The sequence below is a fragment of the Rutilus rutilus genome (genome assembly GCF_951802725.1).
Source record: "Rutilus rutilus genome assembly, chromosome: 9".
NCBI classification, from domain to species: Eukaryota; Metazoa; Chordata; class Actinopteri; order Cypriniformes; family Leuciscidae; genus Rutilus; species Rutilus rutilus.
Genome location: NC_140223.1, coordinates 44023636 through 44048086, shown reverse-complemented (window position 1 = coordinate 44048086; position 24451 = coordinate 44023636). Strand labels below are relative to the sequence as shown.

Here is a 24451-nt window from a genome sequence, read left to right as displayed (position 1 = left end):
AGTATGACTACTTTGAATGAAGACACCTGTGTTTTAAACTTCAGGTTGTGATCTTTCAGTTTCATTTGCAGCAGTTTTCATCTGGAGTGCGAATGGCCTCTCTTTGGGAGCAGGATTTGCGTCTGACCTGGGTCATGTCCTAGTGCCCCTCTGTCTCCTTGCAGTTTCCTATTATTTCTAGACTATCCACACTCTAATAATAGCCAGTGCAAAAGAAGATTATGATCCATTCCTTTATTATATTCTAAAATAATATAGAACACTTCTAATAACAGAGAAAATGTGTTATCCGTATATGGTTAATGCAGCTGATGCCCGTCTGTTAAACATCTGATGATGTTCTCTCCTTTGGCTCCAGGCACTTTATACATACACATATGAAGATGAAAGCAAATCAATAAAAGGATATATTATGAAATGTCAACAACCTGGAAGTTATAAGTGCCACAGAAAGCTAACCTTTATTCATGAAGCCATATACTCTGTTGTACATGCTGATTTTGTAACTTCTATGACAATTTCACATAAAGAATTCCAGATTAACATCTTTTTTAAAATAGTTTTAATCTCGATGGAAGGCATTACAATGAAGATTGTTGTGTATGCGTTTACAGGTCTTTTCTCATTACTCAGAGAATGGATAGATCAGGTATCCACTGAAAGTGTTATGGCCCTGGGTGTCTCCACAAAGCTGTCTGCCCGAGAGCAACTCAACATAGACTTGACAGCCACGTCTAAGCTGGAGAAGAACAGTCTGAGTACTACTATCCTCTGAATCCTCACGGTTATCCTCCCAGGAGGAGGCAATCAGCTGACCGTTCTTCATCAACTGCAGCTTTTGGTAGAGCCGCTCTCCTGCATCGCCAGCTTTGGAATAAGCCGTGAAGGAGAAGAAGAAGAGACCAGCGTGGGGGGCTGTGAATGTACCTGTGAAGAATCAGGTTCAGCTTGAATACTTTGTATTGTTGGCTTACTCAGACTTATGTTGAGAAGCTGTTTCTATAAGGATGAATTGAACAAGATACATAACAGGAGTTTAGTTTGACCTATACTAAGCATAATTTAAATGAAATGTTGGGTTAATCATTTGCACATGTAATTATACTGGGAACACTTCATGCCACAGCTCAATGAAATCTACTAATTTGAATACTAGCATTTGGTTTTGGCCCAGTGGCCTTTGTTATATCTGAATCCAAGGCTACATCTACATGAATCTGGACACATGTGGCTCTCCGTCCACACTGGCGTTTTCAGCCGTTTTCCGACATTTCAGTGTGGATGAGAAACTTCTGGAAAATGCTAAATTCACCTTTACTGCGCATGCGTAAAACCTCACAAAAGCTCACTGAGATGAAACAGATGGAAAAATAAATTATAAAGTTATCACGCGATTCTAATGACAGGATCATTTTGTGAAATTTCGTGACAACAGTGTGAAAGTGAATAGCACACAACAGGCACAATATCGGTATAAACATGAATATTTATTGGTACAATATGCGTTGCATGACCGAACTTACGTCATCGTTTTGAAATATCTCCATTTTGACAGTCCACACTACAACGCGGAAACGGCGTAGCGGTGAGCAGGACAGTGGTGAGCAGGACAGTGGTGAGCAGGACAGTGGTGAGCAGGACAGTGGTGAGCTGGACAGTGGTGAGCAGGACAGTGGTGAGCAGGACAGTGGTGAGCAGGACAGTGGTGAGCAGGACAGTGGTGAGCAGGACAGCGGTGAGCAGGACAGCGGTGAGCAGGACAGCGGTGAGCAGGACAGCGGTGAGCAGGACAGCGGTGAGCTGGACAGCGGTGAGCAGGACAGCGGTGAGCTGGACAGCGGTGAGCAGGACAGTGGTGAGCAGGACAGTGGTGAGCAGGACAGCGGTGAGCAGGACAGCGGTGAGCAGGACAGCGGTGAGCAGGACAGTGGTGAGCAGGACAGCGGTGAGCTGGACAGTGGTGAGCAGGACAGTGGTGAGCTGGACAGCGGTGAGCAGGACAGCGGTGAGCTGGACAGCGGTGAGCAGGACAGCGGTGAGCTGGACAGCGGTGAGCAGGACAGCGGTGAGCTGGACAGCGGTGAGCAGGACAGTGGTGAGCAGGACAGTGGTGAGCTGGACAGCGGTGAGCAGGACAGCGGTGAGCTGGACAGCGGTGAGCAGGACAGTGGTGAGCAGGACAGTGGTGAGCAGGACAGTGGTGAGCAGGACAGTGGTGAGCAGGACAGCGGTGAGCTGGACAGCGGTGAGCAGGACAGTGGTGAGCAGGACAGCGGTGAGCAGGACAGCGGTGAGCAGGACAGTGGTGAGCAGGACAGCGGTGAGCAGGACAGTGGTGAGCTGGACAGCGGTGAGCTGGACAGTGGTGAGCAGGACAGTGGTGAGCAGGACAGTGGTGAGCAGGACAGCGGTGAGCAGGACAGCGGTGAGCTGGACAGCGGTGAGCAGGACAGTGGTGAGCAGGACAGTGGTGAGCAGGACAGTGGTGAGCAGGACAGCGGTGAGCAGGACAGCGGTGAGCAGGACAGCGGTGAGCTGGACAGCGGTGAGCTGGACAGCGGTGAGCAGGACAGCGGTGAGCAGGACAGCGGTGAGCTGGACAGCGGTGAGCAGGACAGCGGTGAGCAGGACAGCGGTGAGCAGGACAGCGGTGAGCTGGACAGCGGTGAGCAGGACAGCGGTGAGCAGGACAGTGGTGAGCAGGACAGTGGTGAGCAGGACAGTGGTGAGCAGGACAGTGGTGAGCTGGACAGTGGTGAGCAGGACAGTGGTGAGCTGGACAGTGGTGAGCAGGACAGCGGTGAGCTGGACAGCGGTGAGCAGGACAGCGGTGAGCTGGACAGCGGTGAGCTGGACAGCGGTGAGCAGGACAGCGGTGAGCAGGACAGCGGTGAGCAGGACAGCGGTGCGCTGTGAGCAGGACAGCGGTGAGCAGGACAGCGGTGAGCAGGACAGCGGTGAGCTGGACAGCGGTGAGCAGGACAGCGGTGCGCTGTGAGCAGGACAGCGGTGAGCAGGACAGCGGTGAGCAGGACAGCGGTGAGCAGGACAGCGGTGAGCAGGACAGCGGTGAGCAGGACAGTGGTGAGCTGGACAGTGGTGAGCAGGACGATGGTGAGGGCCGTGGGAGAACGGCACGAGGCCGGTGGCGTGATTACTAATGAGCGACATATCTCTCACGGAGGAGCGGAAGCAGAAAAGGAGGAGCGACGGCAGTGAAGGATGAGAGAGGACCAGGCCTGGACTATTTTATTTGATGTTTTGGTAACACTTTACAATACGGGTGCACTAATAAGCTTAACTAATGTATGTGTTAATGTATGACTCATGAAGAACTAAACCATTAATTAATGATTACTGCATCAGCAACTAATAAAGATTCTAAATGGTTAATAGATTAAGTAATATATGAATTGTTATTAATTAAATGTGTCATAATGTATTCATTCCTTAATAACATATTTTAGTAACTAATAGTGTAAATGAATGTGTTAATTACCACAATGGGTTGAAGTCATGTACTTCAACTTCGAATTGTCTGCTTTAATTAATTAATTAAATTGAATTAAATTATTTAATTAATTAAACTGGGTAAGATTAAAATCAATGATGAATAAGGGTGGTCGTGAAAGGGCTGTTTTCTTTGATCTTAGAAAAAAAAGTGAAGTAGACTGAATACAGTATATCTCCATTCTGGATGTATTATGTGTTGAATTATTTAAAGAAGAAGAATAAAGTTATGAGCGCTGCAGTATAGTGTCTGTAGACATTTTATGTGCTTAAAGTCTAGTGTGACCGTGGCATTATATTCTCCTTATTTCCTCTCTCTAGCCGAGTTCAAGTCAAGTGGTATTGTGTCATGTCCCGGCTCTCAGTTATCCCAGTTATCCTGTACCTGTAGCATTTCATTCTTCTCTCGATTCACACTACTTGTCTAATCTCACCCCTTCACCGGTTCAGAGACCGCCTCATCGGCTTTTGACCTGTTGGACTGCCTTGTTTAATTAAAATTTGATTCAATAAACATTCAGAACTGCCTTTGACTCCTCCAATAGTTTTTTGACATTAGGTTTATGACACAGCCCTAATATGTAAAGTTGTAATGTTGCACGGTGTATTTCGGCCTGCTTACCCAATGCAGAATTGTACCCATTTCCCTGATTGAGTGAGACAGACTGGTAAGGGATGGACATGTTGCTGGTGAAAGGCCCAAGACATCCACTCATTGGTAGCATTGCAGCAGTGAAGGCTATCTTAGATCCAGCTTGGGGATGGGACAGAAAGCAAAGAAAATTCTGCAAACATTTGCATAATTTTCTATCTCAGATAAGTAAATGTGAGGTGACAATTGTGACGACTACCTGTGACTTCCTCTATTTGGCTGTTCAGGTGAGACAATCCTTCCCATAAGCCAACCAAACGCATGAAGGTGGCCTCCTCCAGCTCAAACAGTGGATTCGCAACACAACAGCAACCCTGCTGTCTCCTGAAAGCACATTCACAGTCCCATCCACCACAGGGCAGAGTCCCTGTCCAACTCACTGAATGGAAGGGAAAAGTAACAAAAGTAAGTAGAAGTGAAACAAAGCCCTGCAAAACCTGTAATTATATGAACCTGAGAATAATACATGGTCAAATTATTCACCAGCAGTTTCACGCAGGAGGTCAAAGGCCGTGGCAGCCTCTGACCTTGAGCAGAGACAGAGAATCATCAAAATACATGGACCAGCGAGTGTCTTCATCCTCAGAATCCCCAGAATCCAACTGTCCTTTAAAATAAAACTGGTTTACATATTTAAAAAAATAAAAAAATATATTATATGTATTACATACATGCATACACACACACACACACACACACACACACACACACACAGTAGAGCTGAAAAATAAAAAAATATGGGATTCAAATCTAATTTAAACCCTTGAAATGTGAACGAAAACCTTCATCATTTAAAACAGAACAAAACAAAGAAACATAAAAATAAAGAAGAGATATTATGCCCCAGGTCTCTACTAGAGTGTTCCCCAACACTGTTCCTGGAGACACACCACTAGTACACATTTTGGCTGTGTTCCGTCTACCTTTGGAGACTGCTTACAGTCAACCTGAATCACATGACCAATCACATGACCAATCACATTATCCCTTCGATATCATTGATTTGCTGCCAGAGTTGTACAGATTTGAAGTCTCTTTAAATGGTCAGGTTCACCCAAAAGTGAAAATTATCCCATGATTTTCTCACCCTCAAGCCATCCTAGGTGTAAATGACTTTCTTCTTTCAGACGAACACAATCGGAGTTACATTTAAAAATACCCTGGCTCTTCCAAGCTCTATAATGGGAGTGAATGGTACCTGAGAAGCCACAAAAAGCGCATCCATCCATCATAAAAGTAATCCATACACAAGGGCGCATTAACAGGGGAGGGGCCTACTGGCTGTACGAAAATTATATTTTTAAATAATTATTTGTATACATTGGAGCTTGCGGCAGTGACACCCGTACATTTCCAGGACTCTCAACTGCATTTACGGCAATGCTGTGTGAACGGAGCCGGACTGGACAAGTGGAGCTACTACTAACTAATATAGACACAAGCTTAACTAATCAGTAAGTAATATCGAATTTAGGACTAAGATAGTTCCTTATTAGGTAATCAATAATTACTGAATGAGATTGGCATCATTAAGAACTAATAGACTTTACAAATTATAAAGAATTACTAATTAATGTGTCTGAGATGTAAGCAATTGTCTTTTTTTACTCTCAACATGGTCATAAAATGCATCACTAATTACTCGAGTGTTACCAAGTCAACAACAAAACATCTTTTTCCCTTTACAATAATGGTCCAGATCACTATAGTTCCTGCATAGTGACTATGTAACACTCAAGTAATTAGTGATGCATTTTATGACTATATTCAGAGTAAAAATGATGACTGATTACGTCTCGATAATGTTCTTTATAATTTGTCAGTTAGTTAATGGTTATTAATGAGGCTAATCTCATTAAGTAATTATTGATTACCTAATAAGGAACTTATTAGGTAAACCATCAGCTCCTCAAACTGTCAGTCAAACCTCATAACCTCCATTAAGAATAAGCCAGCACAGTTTGGAGCAATCTCTGCTCGTTTGCAATGCAAGGGTACATAAAGAACTGATGTTTGCGTGAGCACAACGTTTTCTTTACTCAAGAAACACTATGTCCACTAAAGCTAAATTTTTTTTGTATTTGAAGAGCGGAGAATAGTCTTAAGGCCTCATTATGCTTCTGCGTCAACTCCACGGCGTAGCTACGTCGTCACTCCTACGGCGTCGTGGCCGTTTTATGGTTCTGCGTCGGGTTGCATTGCATCGCGGTGCATTTCACCGCCAGAACGCTAGGGGGGTGTGTGGTTCGCGAATCTCTTTGCTAGTTTGTTTTGGTTCCTTGCGCCGGTTCCGCTTTTTCATTTCCGACAATGGCGAGCGAAAGAGAGAGAGTGTTGTTGCCCGTCTATGGTTGTTGCAGCTGGAGCTAATCGACGTTGAACAACAAATGTAAATAAACTTTTTTTCAAAACAACCGTTGATCTATTAATGTGCAATGAGTAAAAAAGCACGGCAAGAACAAAGGGCAAAGGTTTAAGTACAATAAAAAAAATAGAGAGTAATCGGTACAAGAAACACAATATAAAAGAAACAAGAAACACATAAGTTAACCGTAATATAAAACATTATCTAAGAAAATTAACTATTTACAAATAGTTACAAAAGTGCACTGAATCACGAGGATGCAAATGTTCAGTCTTGCTCTCTGCTCTCATACACCAATCACAGCCCTTGCGGTCTGCGTCGCCTCGACGCGTAGTTACAATTTTTTGGAGGTGCACGTCGAGCTACGGCGGAGGGGTTGGAGAGGGGTTCGCGGCGACGCAGAGGGGTCTGCGGGGGTACGCCGTCGATTCGACGCAGAAGCATAAAACAGGCTTTAGTCTGCTATTTTCCTTCTATTTTCCTTCAAGTTTTAAATATCATGCGCACAGCGCTTCATCTTTTGTATTGTGACTTATCAAAACTGTGTCGTTGCAAAAAACACCAAAAAGTGTTTGAGAAACTGTGATGTAGCGTTTTTAAGCACATCGCTGTTTTATTTATGTAACCACTATAATTCGGCTGTTCCACAAACGCCAGAAAGAATATTCACCTAGGCCTTTATTTGACCCATATTTTTACGCAGCATACATACTGTGTTGTAAATGTTAAATGTTATTGACAAGATAAATTTGGACATAAATAATTGGCAGGGAGCTAAATGTGTTTTTCTGGGCTAGCGTGGCCTAGCGTAATGCTGTACGGGGCCTTTGGTTATCTTAAAGGGATAGTTCACCCAAAAATGAAAGTTAGCCCATGATTTACTCATAGGTGTACATGACATTCTTCTTTCAGACGTATACAATAATAGTTATATTAAAAAATGTCCTGGCTCAGTCTGTTATGCATACAGTGATACATCCAGATCAGACTGGTTTTATTGCTGGGCGGCAGCTTTTTGGCAATATACGAAGGCTTTTTAATATTCTTTACTCCCCGGAAACTCCACCTACAGCAGAGGTGTTGCTCTCCCTCGACGCTCACAAAGCATTTGACCGGATTGAGTATGAGTATCTTTTTGCAACTCTGGGGAGGTTTGGCTTTGGACCGGCTTTTTGTTCGTGGATAAGGATCCTGTATGCTAGCCCGCAGGCCTCCGTCCGTACTAATAAAATAATCTCCAACTATTTTCCTATAGGTAGGGGGACAAGACAGGGCTGTCCATTGAGCCCACTTCTGTTTGACCTCGCCATTGAACCACTAGCGGTTGCACTTAGGAGTGCCGAGGAGCTCACGGGTGTTGTCGGGGGGGGGGGGGGGGGCCTCTATATGCGGACGACCTGATACTGTACCTGTCCGATCCCTGCACCTCTATTCCTAAGGCATTAGAAATGATCTCTAACTTTGGAGAGATTTCAGGCTACAAAATCAACCTTACTAAGAGTTTGCTCTTCCCTATTAACGACCAGGCTCGACAGATGTCTTTTGAGGCATATCAACTAAAAGAAACTCGCGACACTTTTACCTATCTTGGCGTTTCAGTAACCAGCAAATACAGGGATTTATTCAAGCATAACTTTAAACCAGCCCTGGAAAGGGCCAAACAGGACCTTTCCCGTTGGTCAGCGCTGCCTATATCGCTTGCTGGCAGGGTTAATTCTGTCAAGATGATAATTATGCCCAGGTTCTTATTTTTGTTTCATACAATACCTGTTTTTATCCCAAAGTCTTTTTTCAAAGAGCTATATCTACCTTTATTTGGAACAAGACCATCCCACGAATAAGGAGGTCACATCTGGAGAAACAGAAAGAGGCGGGAGGCTTACCACATTTTTTACAATATTACTGGGCAGCTAATATTCATAAATGAATATACTGGGTCTCTGCGTCTTACGAGGGGGGTGGACCTGTATGGGTTGAAATGGAACAACATTCCGCTCATCCGGTGTCCCTACCTTCTTTAGTATGTGCGCCATTGCCACTCAGTAAGCAGCGCCTTACAATTAACCTTATTGTGAATGGCTCACTTCGAATATGGTCCCAATTCAGGACACACTTCAAACATAGATAGGCTATGTCCTCTCTCCCAATCTCGGCCAACGCACTCTTTCCACCCTCACTCATGGATACAGCACTTAAGTCATGGTTCAGGAATGGTCTGAACCGGGTGAAGGATCTTTTTAAGGATGGTGTGTTCATGTCATTTGAGCAGCTGGTAAATGTAATATCCCCAGTTCGCATTATTTCAGGTATCAGCAGGTGCATGTCTTTGTCCGGAAACATTTCCCTTCCTTTCCGTTACTCTCGTCAAATAACTGGATAGAGGAGTGGTTGGAGGGGGATCTAAATCAAAGAGGAGGAGTGAGCAGATTATATGAGGATATTCAGATGATCGCCTCGCCGTCACTTAGTCATATTAGGGCAGGATGGGAGGAGGAACCAGGATTTAGACTGTCGGACGACTCCTGGCAAAGCGCAATTAAGAGAATACATTCAACTTCGATTTGTATCAGACATGGTTTGCTTCAGTTTAAGGTTCTCCACAGGCTTCATCTATCTAGGAGTAAGCTTGCCAGGATATATCCAGATGTCGACCCGACTTGCTCCCGATGCCGTCAGGCTCCGGCTACCCTCTATCGTATGTTCTGGGCTTGGCCAAAGTTAATACAGTTTTGGTCTTTAATTTTTGACACTTTTTCTTACATTTGTGACACAGAGATAAGCCTTGCTCCTGAAATCGCAATATTTGGTGTGACCCCTGCTGGGATGGCGATATCTGGTGCACAATCAGACGCCATTGTGTTTTCATCTCTATTGGCCAGACGTCTTATTTTGCGCAATTGGAAGTCAGATATGCCTCCCACACACAGGCGCTGGGTTGAGGATGTAATGGCACACTTGAGAAGTTGAAACACACGATCAGGGGTTCAACCCAGAGATTTTATACGGTCTGGCAGCCATTTCTGGATTATTTTAACTTACTGAAAACACTGGGACATAATTGATTCACAGGCTCTGTAACTCTGTAACATGTCAGTTAGTCTATTTATCTTTTTTCTTTTTTTTGTGTGGTTATTGTCATTTATTATTGTGTATGTTGGGGTTGCTGTATGGGGACTTGTTAATTGTTTTATAAGTGTTTACAATTCAAAACCCAATAAAAAAATATTTGAATAAAAAATATCCTGGCTCTTCCAAAGTTGATTACGGGAGTAAATGGCTGTATGTTTTTGAAAGTTCATCAAGGCGCATCTATTCATGATTAAAGTGCTCCACACGTCTCCGGGGGTTAATAAAGGTCTTCTGAAGTGAAGTGATGCGTTCATGTAAGAAAAATATCCATATTTAAAACTTTATCGACTAAAATAACTAGCTTCCATCAGACGGCCGTACGCATCGATTTACGCCAAAAGAGTAACCCTTGAACTTGACGCACAACGTCAAGGCGCCTCTGTCCATATGGCTCCAGGGGGGTGATAAAGGCCTTTTGAAGCGAAGCGATGTGCTTTTGTAAGAAACATATCCATATTTATAACTTTATAAACTATAATCACTGGCTTCTGGTAAATGCCGTTTAGTCCTAGCGGAAGAGTGACCTCTAACCCGAAGTTTAATACATGCATAGTAGGCACAACTGAATGAAGGAGGCATGCTTAAACTGGCCAAAACACAGGTAGAGCTAATAATAATGAGCAGCAACACAATAAATCCTACAGCAGCTGGAAGAGACATTACATGGCAGAAGTGTCAATGTTACACTTTAAAAATGAACTAGTTAGAAAACACAATAACATTTCCGAAAACAAAAGACTTTTCCTCTACCGACTTTTGTACTCTTTCTTTTATTTCCCTTTCTATTTGTGACCAGAGTTGAAGAGTTTCTTGCGGATGAGTACACGTTAATGCACAAGAGTGTTTGTTTTAGCCCGATCAGAGAAAATATTGAGTTCGTCTTCAACTCAAAAATCACCCGTACTAAAATTAGTTCACTACAGAATAAAGAAACACATGTTTTTACACATGTTTTTATTGCCACAAGATGGGACACCTTATTTCTGATTGTTTAAGTGTTAAAACGTAAGAATCAGCAAGGACAGTTAAAACCTGTTAATTGTGTGAAGACTGTGTCTGCAGCTGTTTTAGAGAAAGATGAGATTGATGCAGGGTTTAAACCATTCTTGTTGCAGGAGTTAATCTCCGTCAATGGTAAACCTGAAGAGCAAAAAGAGTTACAAATTCTAAGGGATACGGGATCGATCCAGTCCTTTGTAATGTCTGATGCACAGAGCAGACTTTTTGTGGGTCAAGTGTATTAGTTCAAGGGATTGAGATGGGCGTTGTAAAGGTGCCATTGCACCGGATACACTTACAATGTGACCTAATTTCGGGTTTCGTTAAGGTTGGGATACGTTCTTCCTTTCCTGTGAAAGGTGTTTCATTCATTCTCAGAAACGATTTGGCGGGATGTAAAGTGTCACCTGTGCTCGAAGTCATTGATAAACCTGACTGTTTTATTCACGCTGATGACATATCTGACAATTTTCCAGATGTATTTGCTGCAAGCGTAGTTATGCCTGCTCAAAAATGCCGAATTGGAGATGTGCTGTCTGACTCTTTTATGTCACCCGTGTTCATTGAAGAAAAGGTTGGCTCAGATAAAAAGGATGCTGAAGATGTTGGAGATGACAGTCACTCTGTTCATGGTGTGGTGGAGTTTGAATTGTTAGCTGAACCGATGTCTCATGAACGGACTAAGATTGCACAAAGAGAAGATGTGTCGCTAACTAAATGTTTTTCCGCTGCGGAACGTTCAAAATCTGATAAAGTTAATGTGGCTGAATATGTGATCGAAAATAGACTGCTGTTAAGGAAATGGTGTCCTAACACAGCTGTGGAAAATTAGTGGGATGTCGTTTGCCAGATTGTCTTGCCTACTGCCTATCGAAAACAAGTGTTGAGTTTGGCACATGATCATGAGTTAGCAGGTCACTTGGGGGTGACAAACACGTACAACCGCATTCTCAAAAATTTATTCTGGCCTGGCTTGAAGAGAGATGTGTCTCAGTATTGCCGCACAAATGTCAGGTGATGGGCAAGCCCAATCAAAAGATTCCACCAGCTCCATCAATTCCGATTCCTGTCATTTGTGAACCGTTTGAACATGTAATTTTGGATCGTGTTGGTCCCTTGCTGAGATCAAAGGCAGGTAATCAAATGTTGTTAACCATTATGTGTTCTGCAACACGTTTTCTGGAAGCTGCTCCATTGAGAAAAATAACTGCACCTGTTATTATTAAAGCCTTGCTTAAGTTTTTCTCTACTTTCAGATTGGCAAAAATCAGGGGACAAATTTTCAAGTGTTGAAAACATTCACACATCGCATTTTGAGCGCATATCATCCTAAAAGCCAGGGTGCTACTGAACGTTTTCATCAGACGTTAAAGTCAATGTTGAGAAAGTACTGTCTAAGTTTTGGTAAAGAATGGGATGAGGGGGTACCATTAGTATTGTTTACAGTTTGTGAAGCGACTCAAGAATCTCTGGTATTTAGTCATGCAGACTTAGTATTTGGTGACACCGTACGAGGTCCGCTGAAGAGGGGATGTTGAATGACAAAAAGTCATCTGAACAAAATGTGCTGGATTATGGTAGTCGGTTTCAAGAACGACTACATAATACATGTTCATTTGCACGAAAATCGTTGTCAATTGCTCAGGAGGGCATGAAAAACGGTATGATAAGTTGTATAAATGTTGATTGATATGTTGTGCGTGAAATTTAACCTGCCGATGAAGTTTTGGTACTGTTACCAGTACCAGGTTCGGCCCTGACCGCTCGTTTCTCTGGTCCGTACAAGGTATCAAAAAGACTGAGTGATACTGACTTTGTGATACACATGCCTGATCGCAAACGAAAGTTTCAAACTTGTCACATTAACATGTTGAAAACATATTGTTCTCGAAAATCATCTGAGAAATTTACGGATGAAAAGAAAAAGCCGGTACTGTTCCTACTGAGGTTTTAGCTGCAGTTACCGTTGCGGTGTCTGACTCTACTGCAGTGAATAGTGAGGTGTTGCTGCCATCTCCTGGTGAGTGTTATACTGATGATGGTGTAACACTTCGGAATGATTTGTCAATGTGTGGTAGACTTTCGAATTCAGACATTTTAAAAAACTTGCCCGAAAACCTTGAGAATGTGCTTGAGTCACAGAAACAGGATGTTATGAAACTAATTCAAGAATTTCCCTTGCTGTTTAGTGATGTGCCAACTCAAACGCATGTATGACAGCATGATATCCAAGTGACGTGTAATTCTTCCATTAAGCAACACGCATACCGAGTGAATAGTTTTAACCGTTCTGTGATGAAGACTGAGGTTGATTTTTTGTTGAAGAATAACCTAGCTGAACTTCTCCTTGTCTTCTTGTTTCAAAGTCTGACGGTACATTCCAGTTTTGCACAGATTACCGAAAAGTAAATTCTGTGACTGTACCAGATAGCTATCCTCTTCCTAGGATGTAAGACTGCATCGATAACTTGGGTTCTGCTAAGTTTGTGATGAAATTAGATTTGCTGAAAGGGTATTGGCAAGTGCCATTGACCGCTCGAGCTGCGGAAATTTCAGCTTTCGTTACTCCGGATAACTTTCTACAGTACCGAGTTATGGCATTCGGGTTGCGAAATGCCCCGACAACTTTTCAGCGCCTTGCAAACATAGTTCAAAATTGTAATGCAAACCTCGATGATCTAGTGATTTATTCTTCTGATTGGTTTTAGCATTTGACTGTTCTTCGGACAGTTTTTGAAAGATTAGCTGACGCTTCACTCACAGTTAATTTGGCCAAGTGTGAATTCGGTAAAGCAACTATTACCTATTTGGGCAAAGAAGAAGGTCCAGGTCAAGTCCGTCCTGTTAGTGCCAAAGTCTCTGCCATTGCTGACTTTCCTATTCCTACGTCGGTTTTTAGGTATGGCTGGTTACTACAGAAATGTCTCTACTGTACTACATCCTTTGACCAGTTTGTTAAGCCCAGCGAATGCTTTTGTTTGGACCGATGCATGTCATCATGCTTTTGTTGCTGACTAGTGCACCTGTTCTTGCTGCTCCAGATTTCACACGTTCTTTTGAATTGGAAGTGGACGCTAGTGCTTTAGGCATGGGAGCTGTTCTCATTCAAGAAGATGATGTTGGTTTTGAGCATCCCATTTGTTACTTTTCTCGAAAATTCAATCGACATCAGTGAAATTATTCCACCATCGAGAAGGAAGCTTTGGGTCTGATTCTGGCTTTACAATTCTTTGAGGTTTATGTGGGTTCATCCGTTCTGCCTGTTACCGTGTACACCAAGGGTTGCCCAACCCTGCTCCTGCCGATCGACTGTCCTGCACAGTTCATCTACAACCCTAATCAAACACACCTGCCTTTAATTTTCAAGCGATCCTGAAGACCTTAATTGGTTGCTTCAGGGGTGTTTGATTAGGGTTGGAGATAAACTGTGCAGGACAGTTGATCGGCAGGAGCAGGGTTGGGCACCGCTGGTGTACACTGATCACAATCCGTTGGTGTTCTTGTCTAGAATGTACAATTTAGATTAGATTAGATTAGATTCAACTTTATTGTCATTACACAAGTACAGGTACAAGGCAACGAAATGCAGTTTAGGTCTAACCAGAAGTGCAATAGCAGCAAGTGCAGGATATACAGTGGTTCATAAGTGCAGAACATGGATATGTACTGAATAAATATAGAGTTGAATACTATTATAAACAAAAATTTACAGATAGATTGTCCTATGAATATAATATACAGATAACTATTACTGTGAACAGAATTTACAGCTAGATATGTACTGAATATAATAATATACAGATGGCTATTACTATAAACAGAATGTTTACAGATAGATATGTACTGAATATAATATACAGATGGCTGTTACTATAAACATAATTTTACAGATAGATATGTACTATGAATATATATACAGATGGCTGTTACTATAAACAGAATGTGAGCATAATATACAGATGGATATTACTATAAACAGAATTTTACAAATAGATATATGTATAAGTTAGGCTAATGAGCAGTATAACAATGGATTTAAAGTAGTGCAAATAAAGTTTGGACAGAAGCTATCCGAGTGAGTGCAGTGGAAAGTAATTGCATATTACAGTTAAGGTACGATATTGCAATGTATATATAACAGTCGGTACTGTAAATAAACAGTCGGCAGTGCAAATGAGCATATTCCAGTCAAGGTAGTAGTGCAAGATGCATATGTAAACAGTTGTTACTGTAATAACAGTCAGTAGTGCAAATGAACATTATAGTTTTGCAAATAACAAAATGGAGGCAGGTGTGAGGAGGGAGAGGAGAGTCAATCAGTATATAAGGGGAGTGGGATCAATGAGGGTTAGAGTTTAATAAAGAGACAGCTCTGGGGAAAAAACTGTTCTTTAGTCTGCTGGTCCTGGTCCGGAGGCACCTGAAACGCCTGCCGGAAGGCAGGAGAGAAAACAGTCTGTGGGCTGGGTGAGAGGAGTCCTTAAGGATGCTGCGAGCTCGATGCAGACAGCGTTTCCTCTGGATGTGCTCGATGGCAGGTAGTGGAGTCCCAGTGATGCGCTGGGCGGTTTTCACCACCCGCTGCAGTGCCTTGCGCTCTGCAACAGAACAGCTCCCATACCACACTGTAGCACAGTTGGTCAGGATGCTTTCTATTGCACAGCGATAGAAGTTCACCAGGATAGTGGAGGAAAGCTGATTCTTCCTCAGTGTCCTCAGGAAGAAGAGGCGCTGGTGAGCCTTCTTGACCAGGCTGGAGGTGTTGGTTGTCCAGGTCATGTCCGCCGAGATGTGGGTCCCCAGGAACTTGAAACTGGAGACACGCTCAACAGCCATTCCATTGATGTGGATGGTGTCGTGTGTGCCTCTTGACACTTTCCTGAAGTCCACGATGAGCTCCTTCGTTTTGGTGGTGTTGAGGAGCTGGTTATTTTCGGTGCACCATGTGGCCAGGTGCTTGATCTCCTCCCTATAGGCAGTCTCATCGTTGTTGCTGATGAGACCAATCACCGTAGTGTCGTCCGCAAACTTGACGATGGAATTAGATCCGTACACAGGCTTGCAGTCGGAGGTGAAGAGGGAGTAGAGGAACGGGCTTAGCACACAGCCCTGTGGTACACCAGTGTTGAGTGTGATGGATGTGGAGCAGTTGGAGCCTGATCGAACATTCTGGGGTCTGTTGGTCAAGAAGTCCAAAATCCAGTTGCACATGGACGCACATGGATGCACATGGACAATCACTATCACCGTCTGATGCATTGGTTACTGATTGTGCAAAATTATAACTTAATCATAAAGCATAAATAGGGTTCGGAAAATATAATTGCTGACACCTTATCTAGAGCTTTAACACTGCTTCAGGTTAAGTTTTAAGGGGGCGAGTGTTACGTATGCCATGCTACGTCATTTTGTTTCTTGTGTATGTTGCTGCATATGCATGTGTGTCTGTGTACTTTGTCGGTTTCAGGTGTGAAACTCGATTGGAGCGCCTGTCAATCTGCTGACGTAGGATGCTGACGTCTGGAATTGCGCCACCAATCTCCTGTCGCCGTGCAGTTTATGAATGGCTCTAAATTCAGTGGCGACAGTCGAGATAGACTCTGGGTTGAGAAAGAGTATGCACGCTCTGTGGCCGCGGGTGGATATGGTAAATCATTATTAACGAAAATATTAACTACATTCTCTAAAATATGAGCATGTTTCATTCCAGTTTAAGTTTCAAGGGAATAAAGCCTGTTTATGCCATTAAGAAAATTTAATTCTGTCAAATAAATTTTGTTTTAAAGAAATGTTCATTTAAAAGCAGCGCTCATTCATCAGTGTGTTATGTTACCATTAGAGATGCACGGATCAACCGTCGCCGAGTCCGCTGTTGAAGGTGATGATCATCCATTTATAATCACGTGTAACAACACATAAGAATAATGACCAATGGGTGCGGATACTTAAACCAGAGAAAATTATTGGTGCGGGTGAGTGGCGGGTGGATGATTTGTTTTTGGCTAAGATGAGAACAATAGAAGCAGTTATACTAACTGTAGGACAACAATATGCAAGTGCTATGACCCTTCTCAGTTTAATCTAACGCAATAAATGTTAATAAATATATAAATATATATATTTTAGTTAGTTAGTATAGTTTAGTTATGTGTCTTGTACGCTGATGATGTTTCTTTCTAAATTTTTTGTTGGTAGTTCAGTTCCTTAACTTTAGTTAGAGGGTTTTCTTGTTTTATTCAGTTTTTGATTTAAACGTACAGTATGTAATTTTTTCGCCGCTAGGGGTCGCTAACCTCTTTACAATAACAAAGGCGTAGTTTGATGACGCAACATTTGCTAAGAATTATGGATCTTGTCGTCAACGTCAATCCGACCGATCTAATAATGTTTATGGATGAGTGAATACATCAATGTTTTTATCATGACTGTGATATGAAGCAGGTCGGGATTGCTAAGAGACAGCTAGCAGCTCCACACGCGACGCGAGTCCCGCGGATATAAAAGGAATATGGACATTTCATTCTACCGAAATACACGCAAGTGCAGAATTACTACTCACAGATCAGTTTATTAGGCAAATTAAACTTGTGAGGTAACGCAGCGCTGCTTCACTTGGTCTAACATTACACTAGCACACTAAACTGCATTTAAATGTGTTGAAATGTATGTGTTAGTTTGTCTGTATGAAACTAGCAGTAAACTAGATCAACATTAGAATAACATATTCTAACATTTTATCATTGTTGAACTATATAACATTGATTAGTTTTATGTAAATGTGCTCACCTGTTTAATAAAGTACATGTAGGAGCGGTCGAAGTCTCGGACGTGGAGCTCTAGGCATATTGAAAACACCGCGCTGATATTGATTCTCGTTTTAGTTCTCCTTTTTTATCCAAAGTCTGCTTGCCATGGTCCATAATGTTTGAACGAAACAACAACAGCATGCAAATGGACATTGCAAACTACATAGTGGTCCACGTCTGTCGCCTTGGTTACTATCAGAGGGCTCTGGTTCATAGCTCTGGTTGCTATGGCAGCACGAGCGGAAACCAGGGAGAACGCGGATATGACGACATTGATGGCGACAAAACGGAAATAAATAAACGGGACGTGTCTTCGAATTAAATGACAAATTTCTCCTGGTTTGAAAGTTGTTGGAAACAGTCGGGATGATGTAAGTACAGAACTAAAAAATATATATATAACATAACTATAGTGATTTTTGCTATTTTTAAAGCAAAAAAGTTGCATATTGTGCCTTTAATCACCACTCTCTCGCTCCTTCCTCTCCACCAGATTGTTTATGGATTTTGCTTGTCCTTGTTATGTTGTACATATTGTAAATGTTAATTACTTCATTACCTTATTACTACTTCACTTTATTGCAGTTGAAGAATTAAATCTTTCAACTAAGTTGTTGGTTTGTTGTCCGTTCCTTTTCTTTTGCAATTCCCATTAGTGTCTTCACTCACAAATGCGAAACGTTTGTTATGTCTAATCATATTCCTAGACAAATAACACCTAATTAACGAGGGACGTAACAATTAGTATACTTTTTCTCACTCAATCCCCATGCATGCGGATGAGTGTGACGTTTAAGTCATTTAATTAAACCCGGGGAAAATCCGCCATATCTCGTCTCTCATGCATCATTAGAGTTTTGCAAAAAGTTTGTTTTTCAATTGCAAACTGAGTGTAAAGCATATAATGTCTTTTTGCCCTGAGGAATCAATGGAATCAAATAGACAGAGGCTAAAATACGACATTGAAAAACTACAGTGCCAGCTATTAGCTAAGAATAAACATGACAACCAAAAGCATAAATACACCCAAACATAAACCAGGCGTTGGTGAATTATTTATATAAAACTACTACTAACGTGTCTAAAGGTAGTAACTAGTTACTAATGTATCTAACTATATACAGGTGAGCCTGTAACTGCCTCAACACTATGTTTTTCAAAAGTTGTATGTAAAAAAAAAAAAAAAACATACAAATGTTAATACTTACTGCTATGAAGAAACAGATGAATGGAGTCAGTCACAGAGCAGAGTTGTAAGTGGACCGTTCATTGCAGATTTATGCAGTGGGTGGAGTTGCTCTGAGTTCCTCGCCCTCTGAAGCATCTGATAAGGCTAAACAAGTAAAGAAAGAATATGGGACACCACAGTGCCTTTCATTTGTTCCACTTGAACATGAATACATGAAAACGATATTTTGTAACTGATACCCACAATATATTTCTTACCAGGATACTCTGGTCTCTTTCAACTCCTCATGGACTACAGATAATATCATGGTGTGTGATTGTTCACCGGTCATGTTAGCGACAAAAGAAGAATGTGGCCAAATCTGAAGTCCAAATCTAGAGGTGGGTGCAGGATTTGGTTTCCCGATTCTCAGAACAGGGTGTAGACTAGAGAAAGATGTGAATCTAAGATCATTGTTCACAGTGTTGTCTCATATGTGCCTGTATTTTAATATTATCCCAAATATTTGAGCACGAATTTACTGTGATTGTTATTTAAGATTAAAGTGATATATTGGCAAATAATCACTTATTTTAAAGCTGAGGGAGGGCCATTGAAGTGTAATATGAAAGTTGTGTTTGTGTGTCTGCCACAAAGAAAACTAAAAGCAATTCTTCCATGTGACTAACAAAAAACTGCAGCCATGTCTCTAGCAAACTTCCAGGCACACAAACATGAAATGTCCCAGGCCTAAACCTCTCTCCCCTTCCACTGTCGTCACTCGTCCCTTTATCCTTCCATCCTTCCGGAGATCCTCCATGGACTTGAGACAGGTGTGTCGCTCGGGTGTCTCTTATCAGGCTTTCATTCCACCGGCCTTGCTCTGTTCCCACGGATCACATCTTGGATAAGTTTCCTTCATTGTTTTACAAATAATGAAATCAACACAGACAATGATGTGCTAAATGCAGATGTTTTGCATGTGCAAAGCATATACAGCAAAGGTGAAGTGTCCAAGTTTTGTCAACAAAAAACAAATCAGTCTCAATCCCTTGCAGGGCCAAGATATTGACCCTTACGAAAAATAAGTTTATCCAAGTTTGTAATTAGTATACGTCTTTTAAACTACGTTTTATGTACTTCTCAGAAACATACTTAAAATTGCAGTGTGTATACTTGACATATACTGACAGAAAAGTATATTTGGCCTTATACTTGTATCTATCTTTTGATTGAGATGTACTTAAAAGTATAATAAAGTATTCTAAGTATATACTTGGCTTGTAGTTGTGTTTACTCTTTTGATTTAGTAACCTATTAATTACTTTTTTTCACATAGTTTTACATATTGTGTTATAAACTTGATTGAAAAAAAATAAAATAAAAATTGCTTACACAAATGTAAACATCAAACATTACACTGCATATTAGATCAACACATTACTGAATGAAATATCGACCCAGGAAGAGGAAACAACCGTGATAAGGTTGTATTACAGTTTTATTTTTACTTTTATTTATTTTTATTGCTTACACACAATTTCTGAAACTATGGCTCCATTTCTAAAACTCTACACACAAAACCACAAAACATACACACAACATGCAAAACATCAGACATCTCTTGCAAAAAAGCGAACACATTCAAAACTATTTTAACTCTTCTAAAATAGTAACTCTACACACAAACATCAAATGATTAGCCACGACAAACTACATGCAGGTGTGAAAAATATAAAACACTGTTATCTTGTGTCTTTTGCTTGTTCTGTGTGCAGTGGAGTTACAGGAGTTTGTCACACATGTGCATACAGGATGTATGCGTATTCAGTATGTTCACTATAAACAGAAATGTTTTCAAAACTCTGTATATTCAGTGTATTTGACCACTAAAGGGTCAACAGTAACAGACTAAACAAATGCATTTGAAGATACTGTAAACTAATAGGGTTGTTACTGTAATGTAAAGGGGAAAGAAGTTAGTTTGCACCCTGTCTCCTGTTTGGGTCTGGCCACAAAACCTCATCAACATCACAAGCAATGTTCTCTTTGGCTAAACAACGGGGTAAGTAGCGTCTGGAGTGGCGTATTCAGCCCTGGCATGTCACCACAGGCCTCCTCCATCACTTGGAGAAGCGTTGGTGGTGTTGGCGATTGTATACCTTCCAATGCCACGCCGAAAAGAACACTTCTATTGGGTTTAAAAATGGAGAATATGGTGGCAGGTTGAGCATCAAACGTCACAGATGGTCACTGAACCAGCTGAGGACCAGAGCAGTCCGGTGGAAACTTACGTTGTCCCAGATGCCAAGGTATTGGTATTGTGTAGGGTATCAAGAAAAGTGATAATGTGGGCAGTACTGTGAGGACCAAGAGTGGCATGATGATGGACACCATTGTGACTAATGGCTGCACACATTGTGATGTTTCCAACACGCTGTCTAGAGACTTTGACGAAAGAGTGTAAGATTTCTTCCCCTGTCTTGTTAAATCCGACCTCGTCAACATAGATGAAATCATGATGTTCAGTAGAAGCTTCTAATTCCATAACTCTCTGAAACAGACAAGACAAAACATTGTAAAGTTTGAACACACATAGAGCAGTCATCAAGTACAATATAGCTTACTTGTACATATTCATAGCAAAGCTGTTTCACGCTGTCAGAATTTCGTTCATATGGTACTCTGTAGAGCTGCTTCATTCGAATCTGATCTGAGATCGCTTATTGTGGATAAACTCACCCTATTTATGTTACTGAATGTTGTGATGCTATGCTGTTGCAGTTGTTGTAAATGTATGCTGTTATTGGCTATGACCATATTCACTATGTGTTGTTCCTGCCCTGCTGTGAACAACCGTCTTCTTCCTCTGATGCAGGGTCGTCTAGCAATTCTGCAAAAACATGAAGTGAATGGTTAGGATGCCAGGTTTCTTTCAGTATGCAATGACAAGTTTCTGTAGTGCTGTAAGTACAGTACCGTGTTATAGAGCAGTGGTTCTCAAACTTTTTCCGTCGCGCCCCCTTTAAACCTTTAAAAAAATCTGAAAAACACCTGCAATAGTTTCACTTTGTAATGTCAGTGTTTCACATAACAGTAAGAGAGAATCATAATACAGAACTGAACTTTTAATTTAAATAAACAAAAACATTTAAATATTATTTAAATATTACAGTTTGTTTCAGTTGCTAACATCCTTTTGTCCAATCTCCACTCTTCTGATTATTCTTTTCACTCCTCTATCAGAAATCTTGCGAGGAGCACTGGTTGAGGCAAATTTATGGTGAAATTATTGTCTTTCCACTTCCGTATTATGGCCCCAAAAGTGCCCACTGGACCATTCAGAAGCTTAGAATGGCGCCTATAACCAATGCCATCATTATGTTTTGGAACAATTAGGTTGCGAAAGGTCTTGAGACAGCTCTTCGCTTTTACCCATCATGAGATATGTCTTGTGTGACACCTTGGCAATGAGACCTTTTTGTAGGCCATCATTTGGGACTGAACCAGCTGTTATTAATTTCCACTGACAGGGGGCTGGATTGCTTTTTAATTACTGTAAGTTTTCAGCAGTTGTCTTGGCTTTCCATGCCTTTTTGCGCCTCCCTTTCTTCATGTGTTCAATACTTTTTCCGTGTGTCATTTCACATTATTACACATAACTTAATTTCTGAACTTATTTTTGTTTGTTTCTTTGTATGTATGGCTTACTTGGGTTGTTACCAACATCTGGTGAAAATTTCATGTCAATAGCACCTTTGGAAATATATTTACTGAGAAAAATGCTGACGTGTTCAATACTTATTTCCCCCGCTGTAAACACGTATAACAAGTCTTCACCCGAATTGCGGCCCCTAAAAAACCTCCTCAAGGCTTTTTATACTAACCCTGCTATAGGCCGCCTTCTAACTATGGGTTGTCATTATAGTACAGCCAATTCCCTTAAAAGGTCAACTTTGGAATTATCCTAGTCCTATCCTACTTATTAACATGCGTTTGCAAAAGCACATATTTACAGTTTTTTTCAGTCGCTAACAAGCGTTTGTCCAGCCAGTTGTCACATTTTCAAAACTCTAAACACAATTAGCACAGCATCGGGCTTTTGTGGCCATACCATTCACACATTTCTTGTCGTTTTAACACAATATGCAGTCAGTGAACACATTTCCACAATGCTTACATTTTCTTAACAGACAAGCTATACCTCCCAACAAAATGATGGATTGTTTTTGTAGTATTTACAAATGTTAACACACAACATCCCACAATAGCAAAAACAATATTCCAAACCTTAGATACAGTATGGACTGCATTTATTTATTTACCATTTACATGAAACTTTTACCATTTTTGTAAATTTCATGATTTTAGCAAAATGTGATTTTGATTGCTAGCAAAATGTGTTGCTTTTGAACAATGTCATGAAGAAACAAGCTTTTTGAGTCCATATGCATCTTCCTGGAGTAATGATGCTGAAAATTCAGCTTTTCATCACAGGAATAAATTACATTTTACACAATTTATTACATGACATACATATTTTTAAACAGAAATCAGTTATTTCAAATTGTACTAATATTTCACAATATGAAAGTTTATAAAAACCTCTGCTTCTGCAATGATATCAGTTCAAAAACAATATATCAGTGAGAGTCAAGGAGCTACAACAACAATATGTCCAGGTATAGTGTACTGTATATTCAATTCAATGTCCAGTTCTATAAGCTTTGCACTTTGCAAGTAGGTAACCTACACAGTAATAGGTTACAGTACAGTATACAGTAATGACATGATTTACATAAACTTTGTTTTGAGAGTTATGGAATTGGAGGCCAACAGGCCCCTCATGAATTCATATACATAGATGAGGCAGGATTCAATCTGGCCAAATGGCGTCGACCTGGACAAAATGTAATGTGAAGGTGGAAGGTTTATGACCATCAGCCACATGACCAGATGTCCCTCCTTGAAGCCATGGATGCTGGCTCCAAGGGTGGATCCGACATACCAAGCAGTTTTATCCCAGGTGCATCACCTTGGATGATATCAGATGTGATCTTGATGAAAACATGTGGCCTAACCCTAAAGATCGCAGAGATTAGATACAGTAATTTTGTGGGGGGTTTTGTGGGTGTGTTTTTTTGTTCAGAATGCTCTTGTGTGTTTCATGGATATTTTGTTCACTGTAAGCAATACTGTAAAACTTTTTCTGTTCTATCAAACCGTGTTTCTACTGTACCTCCTGTAGTAAACAGTAAAGGAATAAAAACTGATTTGCTTTTTACTGGAATGCTTAAGAATGTGAACAGTACTGTACATGTGGACAGTTCCCAACCAAGAATTTAGCGTAAAACGGTGGATTGCATATTTTGCATGCAAATACCTGTAAAACTGAAACATAAAAGTCTATGCAGTTTTTGTAATGTCAACAATAGCCAGGATTTTGAAACCTGGTGTACTTTGATTGACTGCATGTACCTTGTGAAGTGAAAACAAGTGTTATTCTTTGACAGAAAAATTTCATTTTGAGTCAGATTTCCAGTGTTTTGGTAAAGTTAATGTGTGCAGAGAAACATGTGTTCTGTTTTGAAATGAAGAGTTAGTATATATTTAACTAAATGTGTTTTTGAGAAGACAATTAACCATTTGGCCAATTGTGTTTTGTAGGTGTGAGTCTGTGTTAAGAGTTTAGAAAAAGTATCTGAAGTATGGGTAAGCACTTGTTAGCGATTGAAAAAAACTGTAAAATATGTATTTCCTTTTCACACCTATTTTACATACACAAAAGCTTTATTTGGTAAGTTTTACTATCACAGCCCTTT

General features: G+C 41.0%; 1 protein-coding gene across 2 annotated transcripts; it reads right to left on the bottom strand.

Annotated features, from left to right (window-relative positions):
* Nucleotides 1–447: 447 nt before the first annotated feature.
* cbln18 (cerebellin 18) lies at nucleotides 448–18880 on the bottom strand. 2 transcript variants are annotated; one of them, XM_084419579.1, is made up of 5 exons: nucleotides 18670–18880; nucleotides 4646–4769; nucleotides 4362–4541; nucleotides 4133–4264; nucleotides 448–927 (listed from the first exon to the last, which is right to left on the bottom strand). In XM_084419579.1, exons 2-5 carry the CDS (start codon nucleotides 4740–4742, stop codon nucleotides 626–628), a joined length of 711 nt encoding a protein of 236 aa, XP_084275705.1. In that variant the 5' UTR covers nucleotides 4743–4769; nucleotides 18670–18880; the 3' UTR covers nucleotides 448–625. The 2 variants fall into 2 exon arrangements, with proteins under 2 accessions (XP_084275705.1, XP_084275704.1); XM_084419578.1 differs by lacking the exon at nucleotides 18670–18880 and having other exon boundaries at nucleotides 4646–5143.
* Nucleotides 18881–24451: the final 5571 nt, after the last annotated feature.